At 43.4% G+C, this 18,426-nt stretch overlaps 1 protein-coding gene across 2 annotated transcripts in view; it reads left to right on the plus strand.

The window, feature by feature from the left end:
* bard1 (BRCA1 associated RING domain 1) overlaps positions 1-18,426 on the plus strand; it is a 144,963-nt gene that overhangs the window by 20,454 nt on the left and 106,083 nt on the right. Inside the window, exons 1-2 of one of the 2 annotated variants that reach the window (XM_078404478.1) lie at positions 3,077-3,173; positions 13,814-14,874. In XM_078404478.1, coding sequence (XP_078260604.1) covers positions 13,843-14,874 — 1,032 coding nt within the window. In that variant the 5' untranslated portion in view covers positions 3,077-3,173; positions 13,814-13,842. Of the gene's footprint in view, positions 1-3,076; positions 3,174-13,813; positions 14,875-18,426 lie in introns of those variants that run through there. The other variant, XM_078404477.1, reaches the window with a different exon arrangement.

Below are 18,426 nucleotides of genomic sequence, written 5' to 3' on the forward strand. Positions count from 1 at the left end.
AACATTATTCTCACATCTGAACTTCCTTGCATCTTATTTCCACTCCCATTCAACATTCTCTTCTGATTTTTTACAACTGCCAAGTGAGCCAACTGTATAGGGAATGATAGGCCTAGAAGCCATTGAAGATGGACATATACCTCTCATCTGATAAACACATTGGCAGCACCGCAATGTCAGATAATAAAATTGTTTATAAGTTAGTTGTTGGTTAAGAGTGGGGAGTTACACGCAGTGAATCATTGGCCTCATGGCCTGTAGCCATGCTAGAAAAAACTGATGCATATTGTAGCACTCCAGATGGCAAGGTCTTGCATGAGTTCTGCTCCAAAGCACTATTGAAAGCCATAGAAGAATTCTGCTAAATTTGAACAATGAAATGCTTGAAACGAAAGGCCTGCCAGAAAGCCTGGGTGTTATGTCAAAGAGCATGGAAATAACCATATAACCATATAACAACTACAGCACGGAAACAGGCCCGTTCGGCCCTTCCAGTCCACGCCGACCACTCTCCCTGACCTAGTCTCATCTACCTGCACTCAGACCATAACCCTCTAATCCCCCTCTTATCCATATACCTATCCAATTTACTCTTAAATAATAAAATCGAGCCAGCCTCCACCACTTCCACCAGAAGCCCATTCCATACAGCCACCACCCTCTGAGTAAAGAAGTTACCCCCTCATGTTACCCCTAAACTTTTGTCCCTCAATTCTGAAGCTATGTCCCACTTGTTGGAATCTTCCCCACTCTCAAAGGGAAAAGCTTACCCACGTCAACTCTGTCCGTCCCTCTCAAAATAACGAGCATTGATCTGACGTGGAGCACAATCTGAAGCTCATGCACTCCTGCAGAGATTTGGAAGAAACTCCATAAGCACACTTTTGAATTCCAACTATTATACTAAATATTGATGACTAGTGCTTTTGCACCACAAGCTGATGTCAAACACTATCTGAAGTACAGCTAAAGATCAAAATGCTATCCTCATTTCTGCAGATGCCATTGTGCTTGGAGTCTGAATGTGTTTGCTCTCATGGGATAATAATGAGATGTCATCTTTTTAGCTCCAATGTTGCCTTTGCTATTGGCTGTCAGACTGCTGCTGCTCATCCCTAGATGAGACCATATGAAACTGGAACTGCCAGAACTGCTGAAGATGATCTTTTTGCAGAATCCTTCACTAAGATTAGTGGCCTTCTGTCGGTCAAACTGTAACTACGCAGCAGACAGGCATTTGAGGGAATTACCAAAAATAAATATTTCGATTTTGAATAATGGTGTGTTTTGATTGTTTAAATTTAGTTTGGAACGTTTATATAACGTTGACTTTTATTTTTTGCGTTGTAACAACACAAATGCTGTAATGATTGACCAGCGTAGGGATGATGGTGATTCAGATTGTATTTATTGATATGATCAAAAGAGTGCACAGTCTAACAAAAGAGGTTTGCCTTTCCCTTCAATTTAAACCTCATCCTCCCTCCCTCCCTCCCTCCCTCCCTCTCCTCTCTCTCTCTCTCTCTCTCCTCTCTCTCTCTCTCTCTCACTCTCTCTCTCTTCTCTCTCTCTCTCTCTCTCTCTCTCTCTCTCTCTCTCTTCCTCTTCTCTCTCTCTCTCTCTCTCTCTCTCTCTCTCTCTCTCTCTCCCCCCCCCCTCTCTCCCTCTCTCCCTCCCCCCCTCTCTCCCTCTCCCCCCCTCTCTCCCTCCCCCCTCTCTCTCTCCCTCCCCTCCCCTCTCTCCCCCCCTCCTCCCTCCCCCCTCTCTCCCTCTCTCCCCCCCTCCCCCCTCTCTCCCTCCCCCCCTTCTCTCCCTCCCCCCCCTCTCTCCCTCACCCCCCTCTCTCCCTCTCTCCCCCCCTCTCTCCCTCTCTCCCCCCCTCTCTCCCTCCCCCCCTCTCTCTCTCCCTCCCCTCCCCCTCTCTCTCTCTCTCTCCCCCCCCCCTCCCTCCCCCTCCCTCCCTCCCCCCTCTCTCCCTCCCTCCCCCCCTTCTCTCCCTCCCCCCCTCCTCTCCCTCACCCCCCTCTCTCCCTCTCTCCCCCCTCTCTCCCCCCCTCTCCTCCCCTCTCTCCCCCCCTCTCTCCCCCCCTCTCTCCCTCCCTCCCTCCCTCCCTCTCTCTCCCCCCCTCTCTCCCTCTCTCTCCCCACCTCTCTCCCTCCCCCCTCTCTCCCCCCTCCCCCCCCTCTCTCCCCCTCCCCCCCCCTCTCTCCCTCTCTCCCTCCCCCCCTCTCTCCCTCTCTCCCTCCCCCCTCTCTCCCCTCCCCCCTCTCTCCCTCTCTCCCTCCCCCCTCTCTCCCTCCCCTCCCCTCTCTCCCTCCCCTCTCTCCCTCCCCCCTCTCTCCCTCCCCCCCCTCTCTCCCTCCCCCCCTCTCTCCCTCCCCTCCCCCTCTCTCTCTCTCTCCCCCCCCTCCCTCCCTCCCCCCTCTCTCCCTCTCTCCCTCCCCCCCTCTCTCCCTCTCTTCCTCCCCCCTTCTCTCCCTCCCCCCCTCTCTCCCTCACCCCCCCCTCTCTCCCTCTCTCCCCCCCCTCTCCCTCCCTCCCCCCATCTCTCCCTCCCCCCCTCTCTCCCCTCCCTCCCTCTCTCTCTCTCCCCCCCCCTCTCTCCCTCTCTCTCCCCCACCTCTCTCCCTCTCTCCCTCCCCCCCCTCTCCTCCCTCCCCCCCCCCTCTCTCCCTCCCCCCCTCTCTCCCTCCCCCCCTCTCTCCCTCCCCCCCTCTCTCCCTCCCCCCCTCTCTCCCTCTCTCCCTCCCCCCTCTCTCCCTCTCTCCTCCCCCCTCTCTCCCTCTCTCCCCCTCTCTCCCTCTCTCCCTCCCCCCTCTCTCCCTCCCCCCTCTCTCCCTCCCCCCTCTCTCCTCTCTCCCTCCCCCCTCTCTCCCTCTCTCCCTCCCCTCCCTCTCTCCCTCCCCTCCCCCCCTCTCTCCCTCCCCCTCTCTCTCTCCCCCCCTCTCTCCCTCCCCCCCCTCTCTCCCTCCCCCCTCTCTCCCTCTCTCCCTCCCCCACCTCTCCCTCCCCCCCCTCTCCCTACCCCCCCCCTCTCTCCCTCCCCCCCCTCTCTCCCTCTCTCCCTCCCTCCCAGGAGAGGTTTGGACATTTGAATATTTACTGCAGAAAAGACAGCAATGGGAGACATTCTGAAGGGATGGATAAATTATCTGACCATTTTCCACAGCTGGTGAATTGCTGGGTGTGGAGGGGCTTTAGAAATACAGCAATTTTTTTATATTGCCAGGAGAAGCCTCTTTGGCAGAAAAAACAGCAAATTGTGGGGGTTCAAAGTATTTTATTTCCAAGATAAAAACAGTGTGATTTCAGTACAGATTTCTTGCAGGCTGTGTGAATCAAGATAATTAGGATTGCCATTTAGTTGCTAAGCAATTCCATTGAAGAACAGTTTATCATTTTCTTTTTAGAGAGTGCACCACAAAGCTCTTTCTTCAAATGGAATTCAACTTCGATCATTTTCATTTGATTCCATTATGTTTGCTCCTTTCAAACTTGTGGAAATCGCACACTGCAAGATTGCTTCATGTGTCAGCCTCTGATTGCAAGCTAAAATTTGATACTTGCAGCATTTCTTTCATATGGTACACGGGTGCACTTCTATCACAAAGATTTTGGGCAATTGATTAATGAGCCCATGCTTCAGTGGTTGTTTAGTACTGGTTCCAAAATCTCATTCATGCAGTCAATCTTTTATATCTTTTTGGAACATGTTTAATATATTTGTTTACCTGTATGATAATCAGGATAATTATCATTTTTCTTCTCAGATATTATTGTTTAGTCATTGTAGATCTGTTGATGCACTCCATATGCTCTCGTTTGACTGTCAGTTACCTTCCTGGTTCCAGGTTGCACAAAGTTGATATGATTATACAGACCTCCCAACCCTTCCGAAATTTGGCGGAAAGTTTCCGCTTTCTTATTTCATTTCCGGCATTCTGATTTTGCCTCACATTTTCCGCAAAACACATGCCTCGCCGCTGGCCTGGCCTCGTCTCGCCACTGGTCTCGCCTCACAGCTGCTCCAGCCCCGCCTCGCCACTCGCCGGCCTCACCTGGCCACTGGCCTGGCCTCGCCTCGCCTCAGTTAACGTTGCTGACCTCACCTCACGTCGCTGGCCTCGCCTCTCGCCGCTGGCCTCGCATCTCGCCGCTGGCCTCGCATCTCGCCGCTGGCCTCGCCTCTCGCCGCTGGCCTCGCCTCTCGCCGCTGGCCTCGCTTCTCACCTTGCCTCTCGCCACTGGCCCGGTCTCGCCACGCCGCTGGCCTAGCCTCGCTGCGGAGCGTGCGGCCCGTTGATGTTGAGAGGGGTATGGGGGGGGGGTGTGGTTGGGGTGCGGGGGAGGGGGCAGTGGAGTGGGAGGAGGGAGTGGGGGTCGGGGGGGGAAGAGAGGGAGAGTGGGGGTGGGGGGGGAGTGGATTTGGGGGGAGGGGGGAGGGTTGGAGGGGAGAGGTGGGGGGAGTAGGGGTGGTGGGGGGGAGTAGGATTGGGGGGGGGGGAATGCACCATTGTGATTTGCTGTTGAAGGACCACTGTATGTCTTCAATTAAATTAGGTATGTGCAGTTTTTTAAATGAAACTCTTTCTTCATAACTTAGTCATACATTTTATGACCATTGTTCTTTTATTCAATATCAAGAGTATTGGGATTTATAAGGAAAAAGCAAAATAGAAAAAAACAAAACAAAACAATTTTTTCTTTGTTGTAAGAAGTATTTCTGTTCAATAACCTTTGTATAATAGTAGAATATACTCATGATAGGCCTGACATTGTACATTTAGTCCAAGAACTACCAACTGTTGGAAATAATAGTTGTTTTTCACACGTGAATGTAGCGCAATGCGTATGCACATTTGGCGTGCATACTTTTTGCTGAAAAGTTGCATTACGCGCCATATTATGAATTTTGATGTAAAATTCTGAATTTGTAAAATCAAATGTTAGGAGGTCTCTATTATATTGTTTTGGTCTTGAGGATATCTTTTATTTAAACTCATTGCCAGAACCAACAAAAGAGCAAGTTGTGTTGAATAATGAGTTTAATAATGAGCCAGATTTAGTTGAGAACAGGGCATGAATATTTATCTTGTCCAGTGTACTGTTTGAAAGGAATACAGGTGCTCCTCAACTTATGATGGGGTTACTTTCTGAGAAACCCATCGCAAACCGAAAATATCGTAAGTCGAAATGCATTTAATACACCTGATCACGTGGCCGGAAAGGAGCTGCGGCTTGCTACGGATCTCTGCCTAGTCGAAATATCGTAAATCGAAGCATCGTAAGTCGGGGAGCATCTGTAATTGCAAAATGGTTGCATTAAGGAGAGACCGACTGGCATTGGCATGATACATGGGACAAATCAGCTAACCCATAAAATAAAAAAAGTGTACAAAAATAGTTTAGAATACATCTATAAGGACAAGAATATATTTCATATTTAATTAATAAGCCATTGACAACTAAACGGGTAAAGGAAAACAAAATTGATCAAGCAAATATTTTGTGCATTTCTTGCAACTGGTAGAGATACATAGAACAATAAAAAGGTATAACAGTAAAATGGTAAACTGAGTCAAAGGAAACTAGTAAGGGACATTTTTTACAGATATATTATGATAAAGAGAATGACCAGAAGCACAGGCAAAATAAGACTGCAGATGCTGGAATCTTGAGCAAAAAACAGACTGCTGGAACAACTAAGTGGGTCAGGCAGCATCTGTGGAGGGAAATAGTCAAACATTATTTTGGGGTCCAGATATAGTTGACAGCAGTGGAATATGAGCAACTGTCAAAGTGGACAGACACAAACTAAAAGAACAGCACCTTGTATTACGCTCAGGTAGCTTACAACCCAATGGCATGACAATTGAATTATCCAATTTCAGGTAAACACACTCCCTCGCCTCATCTATCCAGATCACTCTTCTTCCCCACCCTCGCACACACCTTCTTTTCCACACACCCCCAACCCGATAACGTTATTCCTTTCTCCCTTGGGCGGCACGGTAGCGCAGCGGTAGAGTTGCTGCTTTACAGCGAATGCAGCGCCGGAGACTCAGGTTCGATCCTGACTACGGGTGCTGCACTGTAAGGAGTTTGTACGTTCTCCCCGTGACCTGCGTGGGTTTTCTCCGAGATCTTCGGTTTCCTCCCACACAGGTATGTAGGTTAATTGGCTGGGTAAATGTAAAAATTGTCCCTAGTGGGTGTAGGATAGTGTTAATGTACGGGGATCACTGGGCGGCACGGACTTGGAGGGCCGAAAAGGCCTGTTTCCGGCCGTATATATATGATATGATATGATACTCCATCCACTCATCACCTACCTCTCTCTAATCCATGTTTGCCTTTTTTCTTCCATCACCCCATTCCCTTTCATCACAAACCCTCCCTTTGATTCTACATTCCAGTCCTTACCTTCCTTTATCATATTCCATCATTTGCGTCCCTTTGTCTTCCTCATTTATCACCTCCAGCTTTTGTTACGATCTCCACCGTTCTCACTTGCATTGACTCATCTGCCAATCAACCTCTTCACCTAAATCCATCCACGTCAGATTTTCCTCTCGCTGATCTCCCCTTACCTCCGTCATGGTGAAGAAGGGTCGTAACTTGAAACATTGTTCATTTATTTCCTTCTACAGATGCTGCCTGACCTGCTGAGTTCCTCCAGTGGTCTTTTTTTTTGTTCAAAAGCACAGCAGGCTGCTTAAACAGATAGCTATGGTATTGTAAATGAAAAGAAAATAGCAGGAGTGTTGAATAATTGCTTAGTGTCAGTATTTTCAGTATCCCAAAGCAACTAATCGTGTAGGAATTCATAATAATAATGGAAACAAAATAATAGTAAAGAAGAAGAAAATGAGTTCAAAATTGGTGCATGGAAACTTTCAATAGTGTTCGAAAGAGTTTGCAAAAGTTGATTGAGATAGGTTTTCTGAGCTTAAAGGGACATCTGAAAGGTGGGGTACATTTAAAAGTGTGATAGTGAGAATGCAAGGTATCATCATATCATCATCATATATATACAGCCGGAAACAGGCCTTTTCGGCCCACCAAGTCCGTGCCGCCCAGCGATCCCCGTACATTAACACTATCCTACACCCACTAGGGACAATTTTTACATTTACCCAGCCAATTAACCTACATACCTGTACGTCTTTGGAGTGTGGGAGGAAACCGAAGATCTCGGAGAAAACCCACGCAGGTCACGGGGAGAACGTACAAACTCCTTACAGTGCAGCACCCGTAGTCAGGATCGAACCTGAGCCTCCGGCGCTGCATTCGCTGTAAAGCAGCAACTCTACCGCTGCGCTACCGTGCCGCTGTTCATGTTCCTGTTAAAGTGAAGGAAGGGCAATGTAGGTTGGAGTAAGGAACCCTGTATGACGAGAGTCACTGAGGCTCTGGTCAGGAAAAAGGAGGAGGCATGTCGGGTATAGGCAACTGGGATCAAGTCTTTTGCTGAAGGATTACTGGTGATTGAAGAGCATACTTAGGTAGGAAATCAGGAGGTCAAAATTGAGGCATGGAATAGCTCTGGCAGATAAGGAGAATCCAAAGAAAATAGACACCTCAGAAACCAATGTGGTCATTATGTGTGATGCCACAACTGACGTGGAAGTCCTCAATGAAAATTTCTGCTCTGTTGCTAAGAAAGACATGAACACGAGAGAACTTTTGAAAGTTAATGTAGATGTCTTGAGGCTGTTTATATTCAGTCAAGCAGGTGATGGGCATCGTAACGTACATGAAGGTAGATAAATAATATGAAGGAAGAAAATCAGTGGTAGACCTGTAAATGAATCACCGTTATATACAGCTGAGGTACCAAATGATTGGAGGGTGGCGAATGTTGTGCTCTATTTAAAAAGACCTGCAAAGAAAAATCTGAGAACTTTCGACCAATAAGCCGAACATCTCTGTCGTGGATTTAAGCAAAGCCTTTAAGGTTCTCCACATGGTACTGCTCTGGAAAGTTCGTAAGAGATCCAGGGACAGTTGGCTTCATGGAAAGAGATTTGGCTTAATGGTAGGAAGCAGTGGATGGTGGTGGAAGATGGTGTTTCCGACTGGAGGGTTGTGACCAATAATGTGCCTTAGGGATCGCTGTTGGGCCCATTTAATCAATATCAACAATCTGTATGAGAATATACGAGGCATGATCAGTAAGTTTGCAGATGACAGTACATGGTATATATATAGTGAAGATGGTTGCCAAACATTACAACAGAATCTTGATCAGCTTAGATGGGACATCTTGGTTGGCATAGAGAGGATGAGCCGAAGGGACTGTTTCCATGCTGTGTGACTCTATGACATTAAAAAGTGAAAGTCAGCTACTTTCCATCTTAGAGTTCCCATATTAGGTCAATATGTTATGGATAAAGTTCTTGATTTGGGAATCATTTGTTAAGATAGTATAACCTCTATTATGCAAAGATAAGACAGAGAAACCAAGTAATTCCTGACATTGTGGCTTGAAGGATCTTTTCCTGTGCTGTACTGTTCTCTATTCTATGAGCCATTAATCATGACCAGGATGATTTTTGCAAGGGCTTGGTAGGCGAAAACTACTTCCACAGTTTGGGATGTTGACTGGAATATGTGGTCTGAAAATGTCATGACTTTTCAGGAGTGAAATTAAGAAAGTCCTGCTAAGTGGAAAGATAGTTAGAAATTTGGAATATTACAAATGTTTTTGAAAATTATGGCTTCCTGGCTAATGTTTATCCCGATAACTAATGTTTCAGTTACAATAGAATATGCTATTGTTATTTTTGCTTGTTTTTAGGACTTGCTTTGCACAAATTAGCAACTTTTATTAATTATTTTTGATTACATATCAAAAGTATTTAATTGGCAGAGTGTCATTTTGGGACATCTTGAGATTGTGAAACTTGTTGTTAACGGTTGCCAGGACAATGGTGATTAAGGTGGTGCTGAAGCTGTGGCGATATTATTAACCATTTCGGCTGTAGTTCAATAACCAAATCTCAGACATGTGTATGTATATATATATATATTTATTTATTTTTGGACAAGATTAGAGTTTTGGTTATATATATATATATATATATTAGACAAAGTGGACCCGTTGGGCCCATTCCTCATAGAGGGGGGGACAGGGAAGGGGAGAGGGTGTCACTGAGTGAGCCCTGGACCCAAAGCATCTCCTGTATTGGTGTAGCACCAGAAACCACCCCACTCAATCCCCCTTATCCCCCCCCCTCCTCCCCCCACTGACCCACTCCATCCCCCTGCCCCTCCCCCAGCCCTGCCTCCACCCCCATTCCCCGCTCCTCACCCCTATTCCCCCCTCCTCACCCCTATTCCCCCCTCACCCCTATTCCCCCCTCCTCACCCCTATTCCCCCTCCCCTCGCCCTCCCCTCCCCCCACCCCCACTCTCTTCCCTACTCCCACTCTTCCCTCCTCCCCACCCTGCCCTCCTCCCCACCCCCACTCCTCCCCCCCACCCCACTCCTCCCCCAACCCCCCTTTCCCCCCACCCCCACTCTCTCCTCCCCACCCCCTCCCCCCACTTTCCTCTCTCCCCCACCCCAACTCTCCCCTGCGCCCCACTCTTTCTTACCTTAGTACATACAATATGTGATCAATACCTTTTAAGATGCTGAGTTAGAACGAGCTGGACATACTTGGGATGATCTTTTTTGCAAAATATACCATGTAAAAGCAAATGATGGATCTTATACTTTGTACACCCAATTTAGTCATTTCATGGTGTTAGTTACCATACCAGACTAGTGCGTCTTCCCTGAGGCAAATGAGCATGCCTTGGTGAAGAAGGTGGAAGAGAATATTATCTCCACCAAATTTCTAGTGAGTGTGTCAATGAGGACTAAGTTGAAACTAATCCTTTTGCCAAGTTATGGCTAGCTACACTCCACAGACTACCAACATCCTCTCCCTTCTGCCTAAAACCCAATTTTTTGTATCAACTGCAAGAAAGTTTTGCACAAATCTGCATAGTTCAGTTTCTCTGTCTGGAGATAAACCATTCAAAACAACTATGATTAAGCTAGACAGTGCGAACATTTGTGCAGCGGCATCAAGCCTCTGACATCTGTGTTCACGGCATCATTTTGAAGTATTATTCAGCACAATCACGAATAGAGACAAAGATTCTGCCATGTTGCGTTTATTGATTTTATTGTAGCAGGATCTTGATTAGGTAGAAAATTACATTTTATCAGGTAACAGTTGGACAGAGACATGTTGGCATGGTACAAAAGGGACTGTTAATTGTACTTCTTTCCAAGCAGATCTGAGCAGAATAGGTAACTGACCTCATTTCAAACCCAATTGTGTGAAATGTGCATTTAATTTGAAATGTCAAAACAATTTCATTTCAAAAGTGCAGTCTGTCTTTATGTGTTTATGGGGCTTGGGTCATGTTTTTAAAAGGTTCTTTTATTTGTGCTTTATTATCTAATGTACATAATTGCTGTAATTATTGTATGTAATTAGAGGGACCTATCTGCTCAATCCCAACCATTCAGTGCCGTTAAAAGTAGCTGATTTTAATGCAAGCCTTTCAAGATTGGGTTTTAAATATATGGTGAGACTTCCTTCAATTGATAAAGGTTGAAAGAAAATTGACTTCAGTAAAGCTTTATGTCAATGTACTTGATATTTTTGCCTTGTTGTCGAATTGCAGGATATTAGATTGCTTCAATGTATTTGAATGCTCGTTTTCCTTCACTGATAACAGCAAATCTTTAGGGAGAGTTATAATGGGATCTATTCAATTCTCATTCGCGTTGCACATAAAGCCGCAGAGCGCAGTAATTTTGAAAATTGTAGATACTTATCAGTTTTGAATTAAAGGTTGTAGCCTTTCCAGTTTTTGAGTATTTTATCTTTTGCATGTTATTGCATGAATCTTCCTGGAGCAAAATATTTTAGTCACGGCAGTCAACCATCATCTGTCTGGTTTAATGAACTAGGTGTAAATTAATGAAAAGTAGTACACTACTTTACATCCTTGTTTTTGATGTTTATTTTTTTCCTAATAGCTTCATTATTATAAATAATTTGTGAATATGTATCAAAATCCTTTCTGTTCTGCACCAAGAAAATTGGGAGGGTAAATGTTTGGGATTGGAATGTGATGGAGATAGAATGCTCTTCAAGTAGTTGAATAAACCAGATATTATTTTGTTATCTATTGCTCATGAGAGGTTAAATGAGAAACAATTGACACCCCTCCCAACCCGGCGGAAAGTTTCCGCTTTCTTATTTCATTTCCGCCATTCGGATTTCGCCTTAGATTTTCCCCCAAAACAGTCGGTAATTGCAATTTGTCAATGAGGTCGCTAGGGGTTCCGTGAGAAATCCCCCGCGCCCTGGTAGTCTCCCCGAAAATGTGGCACCTAGGCTGGGCAAGGCAGCCAATCGCGACCTCATCGGGACTTCCATGGCCGATCGGTGGGTTGAATTTGCAAGCTGTGAACTGGGCTCTGGAACTCCAGCCCAGCTGGAGCCAGCACATCTATCCCCATAGCCGACTTCCTTGGCCTTCTGGATAAACCAGCAAAGCTCTGGAACCAAGAGTGCCAGGAAAACAGTGGTGGAACAGTAATGAGTAAATATTAAATTTAAGTGCAAGATTATATAACTATATGAATTAATTAAGATGGGGTTAAAATATTTAAAAAAGCAGAAAAGCCAATTACCACCTTTTTGGGCTGATTATCAATTAATGTGCGAATTTACTTCAACAAATACTTCCATATGTTTAGTCGAGTCACATATATCAACTCTTTCTTCATAACTTAGTCATACATTTTATGACCATTGTTCTTTTATTCAATACCACGAGAATTGGGATGTGGAAGGAAAAAGCAAAATAGAAAAAAAAAAAAAATTTTTTTTTTCTTTGTGCTGCAAAAAGTATCTCTGCTCAATAACCTTTCTATAAATAACAGAATATACTCATAATAGGCTTGACATTGTACATGTAGTCAAGAACTACAGACTGCTGGAAATAATAGTTGTTTTTCACACATGAATGTAGCGCAACGCTTACGCGCATTTGGCGTGCATACCTTTTTATTGCTGACAAGTTGCATTACGTGCCATATTATGAATTTTGATGTAAAATTCTGAATTTTGGGCATCAAAATAATAAATTTGTAAAATCAAATGTTGGGAGATCTGAATTGAGGATAAGCATTTAGTGACATAAGTTTTACCTTTATTGTAATTGTCTGTAAGGAGACATTTTCATCCATCATGAGACAAGCAAAGTTTATTGTCATAAGCACAGGTACAATGATGTACAGTCACAATAAAAAATCTAGTTTGTAGTAGCATCACAGGCACATAGCCACAGATGACAACATACAAAACACAAACTACGCGTTCAACAAGACAGTGTAAAAAATAGAGACTACAAAAGAAAAGGGTGCAAAAACTACACAATGGGAAAACAAGTACATGGCATCAGAGTGATGGTCCAAGGTAGGAATTTGATTGTGCAGGTTGGTTCACAAATCTGAAAATTGTACATATCTGATAGCTGTTTGTGAACTTGGTCATGTGGAACTTCTGGCGAGTAAAGATCAAGGCCCAGATGGTTGAGATACTTGCTGCTACTGGCTTGAAGTAATGCCTTGTGTAGATGCTTTTGATGATGGGGAGAGCTGTGATGGATCAGGCTGAGTCCATATATTGAGTGAAAAGAAATCGAGAAATGGAACCCTTAAAAGAATGCCTGACTTTGAAGTAGAGGAATAGAACTGTTCATTGAAGCTATTTGTATTGGGCGTCACAGTAAGTAGAGTTGCTATCTCACAGCTCAATACTGCTTCAATATATATTTTCTCTATGACTGCATGGGTTTTCCCTGGGTACTGTAGTATCTGCCCATATCCCAAAGATGTGTAGATGGTAGATTAATCGGTCACTGTAAATTGCCCATCCGAAGTAGAATCTGGGGGCTGCAGGGATGCAGGAAAAAAATAAATGGCTGTGGGATTGCTCTGCGAGCCAACATCAACTTGAGAATATCAGTCTGAAGAAGGGTCTCGACCCGAAACGTCACCCATTTCTTCTCTCCTGAGATGCTGCCTGACCCACTGAGTTACTCCAGCATTTTGTGATATCTTCGATTTGTACCAGCATCTGCAGTTATTTTCCTAAACATCAACTTGCGAGGCTGAAATAGCCTTCTGAGTTGTCAGAAAATATCTGGGAAAACAGCATATGGAAGAATTTGTGCGGTAAATTATTAGATCTAAGCTAGGACATTTTCCGGTAGAATATCCTTATTGGATTATTTCTCATTCTGTTTTTGTGAATTTAAGAGTTCCATTTCAGCTTTGCTTGCAGAGAGGAATGCTTAGAAAAACATTGCGACATAGAAATTCATGTAGAGAAATGTACTTGTGTGTTTTGTAGGTTTGCAGATAAATAGTAACCAAAAGCTTTAAGTAGCCAAAAGAATGGACATCTTTAACAGTGGAGTTGGAAGTATAAAATTGATATGGTGGCTCAAGTTGGAATGACTGGGTACAGGGCTCCTGGGATATTACAAAAGTAGGAAAAGACACAGGACTGGATAAAATTTGGAAGTTATTTTGCTTAATCTATCTCCTTGGGGGGATAAAATATTTGTAAAGGACATGGGATAAAATATTTGTAAAGGACATGAAAGTGGGGCAGAGGGTATTAGTTAGGGAAATTTGGACCCCTCTTCCTGTGAATTTACTGAAAGTGTCTCCAAAACAAACATTTTGTTTTTTTGTCATTTTTTAATCATTGTTCTTTTGTTGATTTTTAGCTGATAAAACTAACCCAGCTACACCAGAAATGAAAGCTGAAAGAAAAACTGGTAAAAAATGGCAAATAAGAACGTGGTTTAGTCCACGCAGTAGAAAATTGAAGTGTGTTCTGGATATGAATGCTGTGAAGAAGCCTCAAAAGATAACTCCAAGTTCTGATATTAATGGAAAGCCATCTTCTGTGTTTGAATTCTTATCATCGCCATCACCTCCATATGGTTCACCGAAGAAGACGACTTCAGACAAGTCAAAACAAGGAGTTCGGAAAAGATTGACTGATATTAATAAGGATTGGGGTTTTGGAAAAAGAACAATCATGAACATAGAGGGAGAGAATGACAGTGCTGGAGAAATGGATCAGGACAGAATTGTCTCATTTTGCAGTCAACCATTGGTTTGTAGCAGTCAAAGACAAGCAGTTTCAGATGATACTGCTGAAGGATTGGGCCATTCAGATTCAATTTCACCGGATCACAATGTAATTGATTCCAAGATAGAGCCTATGATCAAAAGAATGGCAGATAATCCTTCTGAAGCAAGTAAAAAAGCAGTAACCTCCAGTTGCAAGGTTATTTCTCCAGGACAGTTGGCCCAAATCTTCGATGAGCAACATCTTGTTCCAGTACCCAAAGCACATGCAAGTGCTAAAAGATCAAGAAAATCATCAGATTCTAGCTCGAAAACCCCCTCAAAAAAGATCAAAAAAGGTCAGAGTTCTTGCCCTAAAACATCGCCAAGTTGCAGTAAGAATGTGTGTGATCCATCTAGATCAGACACACAACATCAATCTGCAACTCCACTACGACTTAAATCTGAGTTGAGCGAAGCTATTAATGAGACACAAGCTATTTCTTCAACAGACAACAGCTACAACACACCTTTGAACAGAGGCGACGATGAGAAAAAACAACATCGAACACAGAAATCCCCATGCACACCACGATCTACACCTAAAAGCAATCTGGTTGGAAGTTTTACGACAACTCCAATCTCTCCTCTTACTCCCTCGATGAAGAGAAATCACAAAGGTGAAACTCCACTACACATCGCTTCAATAAAGGTACAGTATACCAATAAAAGTTGAAAGAACGTGTAGGAGTATTGGTTCATCAGCTGAGAGACAGTAGTAGACAGTAGTCCAATGTCAACAAATACCAGTATTTATATAAATGTTTCTTTATTTTATATTCTCTATGATGGGTAACACCCCCCTCCCCCCCCCCCCTATTAACATACCTATTAATATAATTTTATTTTGCTTACACTGACTGATCTGTTTGGTTTGTGGTCAAGTGTAGTCATGTTTCCAAATAGGGACACCACTCCACTTTGTTTCTGTTATCGCAAACACATGTTTGTCCCTGTTGGCCATATCTGGTGGCTGTTTCTTCTGTAGAATTAGCCTTGTTTACTATCAGGTACATTGTTCTCCACTGCTACACTGCCTCTTTTCCATGAACATAAAGTATATTCCTTTGGTTTGCTTTCTGGAACAGATTGCAGGAAATAATAATTGGTCATTTTTTAATTTTTGTAAATAAGGTATTTTTCTATCCCAAATTCTTGTTGAAATAGTTGAATAATTTTAGAAACATTCTGTGTCAAATAATGATTGTACATAGATTGTTTGTGGTTTTAACTTATTTAAAAAGTTTCTAAAAAAATAACAAAAACTATTCAGGAAACAATATTTGTTTTCCCCCACCAGTAATACACCATCATGATAATAAATGTTAACTATGCATATTGCGAACAGAAACACGAACTAGATTGAGAATAAATCATGAGGTAGACTGTTAAAGAAAACTTTAAAATATACCACAAGGATCGAGTAATGCAATCAAGGCTATACTTTATTTAAGGACACCTAATAAATAATAAGGCAGTTGGGATTCGTCAAACTAGATTGTTCCCAGAGCAAAGATTCAAGTGATCTTTTATACAGTTTTTTCTGCATTGTTTATTTACACTAATTAACCCATTACAGATTTCACAAAGGCACCAACATTCCTCTGTTATCAGAATGCTCTTGCAACAGCGGTAAATCGTGGACTTCGGGCAGATACATCCACATGCTTTGGTTTTCTTCAAAACCACAATGGCAGCTATCTAAAATGTTCCATTACCATTCGGCCCCATTCTCCCTTTGCCCTTTCTGATTTTATTCTTTTACAAGGCCAGGACATTGGTTATAAATTTGTTTGGGTAATAATGCAATTGGAGACCCATTTAAAAAGATGATTTTAACTCTTTTAAACTTTTTTTGCAATAAAGTCCCTGCAGCGAGAAGTATGCCACACAGCAAGTTTGAACATAAATTCTAATGCATTGCAATACAGTGAGTAATAAAGGAAAAGTAAATTTGGTACTTGGAGAGAGCCCTGAGGTTCATGGGAATCCAGCTATGAGTATCCTTTTGATATTCTATCATGATGGATGGAATACTGTAATGTCCATCATGGAAGTTATGTAAGTGTACAAATCGCTTTTGGAGCAATATTGATTGGGAAGGTTCTCAACCTGTTTGGAGACTAAAAGTTAGTAAGTCACTTGATTTAATACCAGTTTATTCAATTTTATCAAACATTTATAAAAATCAAAATAATCAATTCCTAATTATATATAACTCTCGCACGTATATGTTTAGATGAATTCTGATTGGTGGAAAGTTGTGGTAACCCTAGAGGTGAATATTCAGACCCCTCTTCTATTAATCAATATTGACCTTATATAGAAATACATGATGCAGTTTGGGCCAAACATCTGAGAGATCGTTTAATTGAATGGTAAAAATTTAGCAGGTGTAGGAACTTGGAACTGTGCATCAACCTTTGAGAGTGCAAGGACAAATTGGTATGGCTGTTTTAGCTTTACTATGTTATTGCTATGTTTAGACATAGCTCACAAGAGATATTTGTAACTGGTTCCAAGATGAGAGAATTGATTACCTGGTGTAACTGGAGTACGTGAGATTGCCAAGAGTGTTTCATTGTTATATGTAATGATAAACAGAGAATATATAATAAACAAAATAGCACTAAATTAATAATCACAATGCTATTGTAACAAAATAGAGTCCGTAGAAGTTCATAGTTGAGGTTATAGAAACATAGAAAATAGGTGCAGGAGGAGGCCATTCGGCCTTTCGAGCCAGCACCGCCATTCATTGTGCTCATGGCTGATCATCCACAATCAATAACCCGTGTCTGCCTTCTCCCCATATCTCTTGATTCCACTAGCCCCCAGAGCTCTATCTAACTCTCTCTTAAATTCATCCAGTGATTTGGCCTCCACTGCCCTCTGTGGCAGAGAATTCCACAAATTCACAATTCTGGGTGAAAAAGTTCCTTCTCACCTCAGTTTTAAATGGCCTCTCCTTTATTCTAAGACTGTGGCCCCTGGTTCTGGACTCGCCCAACATTGGGAACATTTTTCCTGCATCTAGCTTGTCCAGGTTAATGTTGTATAGTGTTCAAGAGCCTGTGGTTGTTGGGATGAAATTGTTTTTGATCATTATGGTGAAAATAGACATGAAATGCTTGAGTAACTCAGCAGGCCGGCAGTATCTCTGTTGAAAAGGAGTGTGACAATAGACAATAGACAATAGGTGCAGGAATAGGCCATTCAGCCCTTCGAGCCAGCACCGCCATTCAATGCGATCATGGCTGATCACTCTCAATCAGTACCCCGTTCCTGCCTTCTCCCCATACCCCCTCACTCCGCTATCCTTAAGAGCTCTATCCAGCTCTCTCTTGAAAGCATCCAACGAACTGGCCTCCACTGCCTTCCGAGGCAGAGAATTCCACACCTTCACCACTCTCTGACTGAAAAAGTTCTTCCTCATCTCCGTTCTAAATGGCCTACCCCTTATTCTTAAACTGTGGCCCCTTGTTCTGGACTCCCCCAACATTGGGAACATGTTTCCTGCCTCTAATGTGTCCAATCCCCTAATTATCTTATATGTTTCAATAAGATCCCCCCCTCATCCTTCTAAATTCCAGTGTATACAAGCCCAATCGCTCCAGCCTTTCAACATACGACAGTCCCGCCATTCCGGGAATTAACCTAGTGAACCTACGCTGCACGCCCTCCATAGCAAGAATATCCTTCCTCAAATTTGGAGACCAAAACTGCACACAGTACTCCAGGTGCGGTCTCACCAGGGCCCGGTACAACTGTAGAAGGACCTCTTTGCTCCTATACTCAACTCCTCTTGTTATGAAGGCCAACATTCCATTGGCTTTCTTCACTGCCTGCTGTACCTGCATGCTTCCTTTCATTGACTGATGCACTAGGACACCCAGATCTCGTTGAACTCCCCCTCCTCCTAACTTGACACCATTCAGATAATAATCTGCCTTTCTATTACTTCCAAAGTGAATAACCTCACACTTATCTACATTAAACTGCATCTGCCATGTATCCGCCCACTCACACAACCTGTCCAAGTCACCCTGCAGCCTTATTGCATCTTCCTCACAATTCACACTACCCCCCAGCTTAGTATCATCTGCAAATTTGCTAATGGTACTTTTAATCCCTTCGTCTAAGTCATTAATGTATATCGTAAATAGCTGGGGTCCCAGCACCGAACTTTGCGGTACCCCACTGG

Source organism: Rhinoraja longicauda, chromosome 8 (assembly GCF_053455715.1).
Source record: "Rhinoraja longicauda isolate Sanriku21f chromosome 8, sRhiLon1.1, whole genome shotgun sequence".
Lineage (NCBI taxonomy): Eukaryota > Metazoa > Chordata > Chondrichthyes > Rajiformes > Arhynchobatidae > Rhinoraja > Rhinoraja longicauda.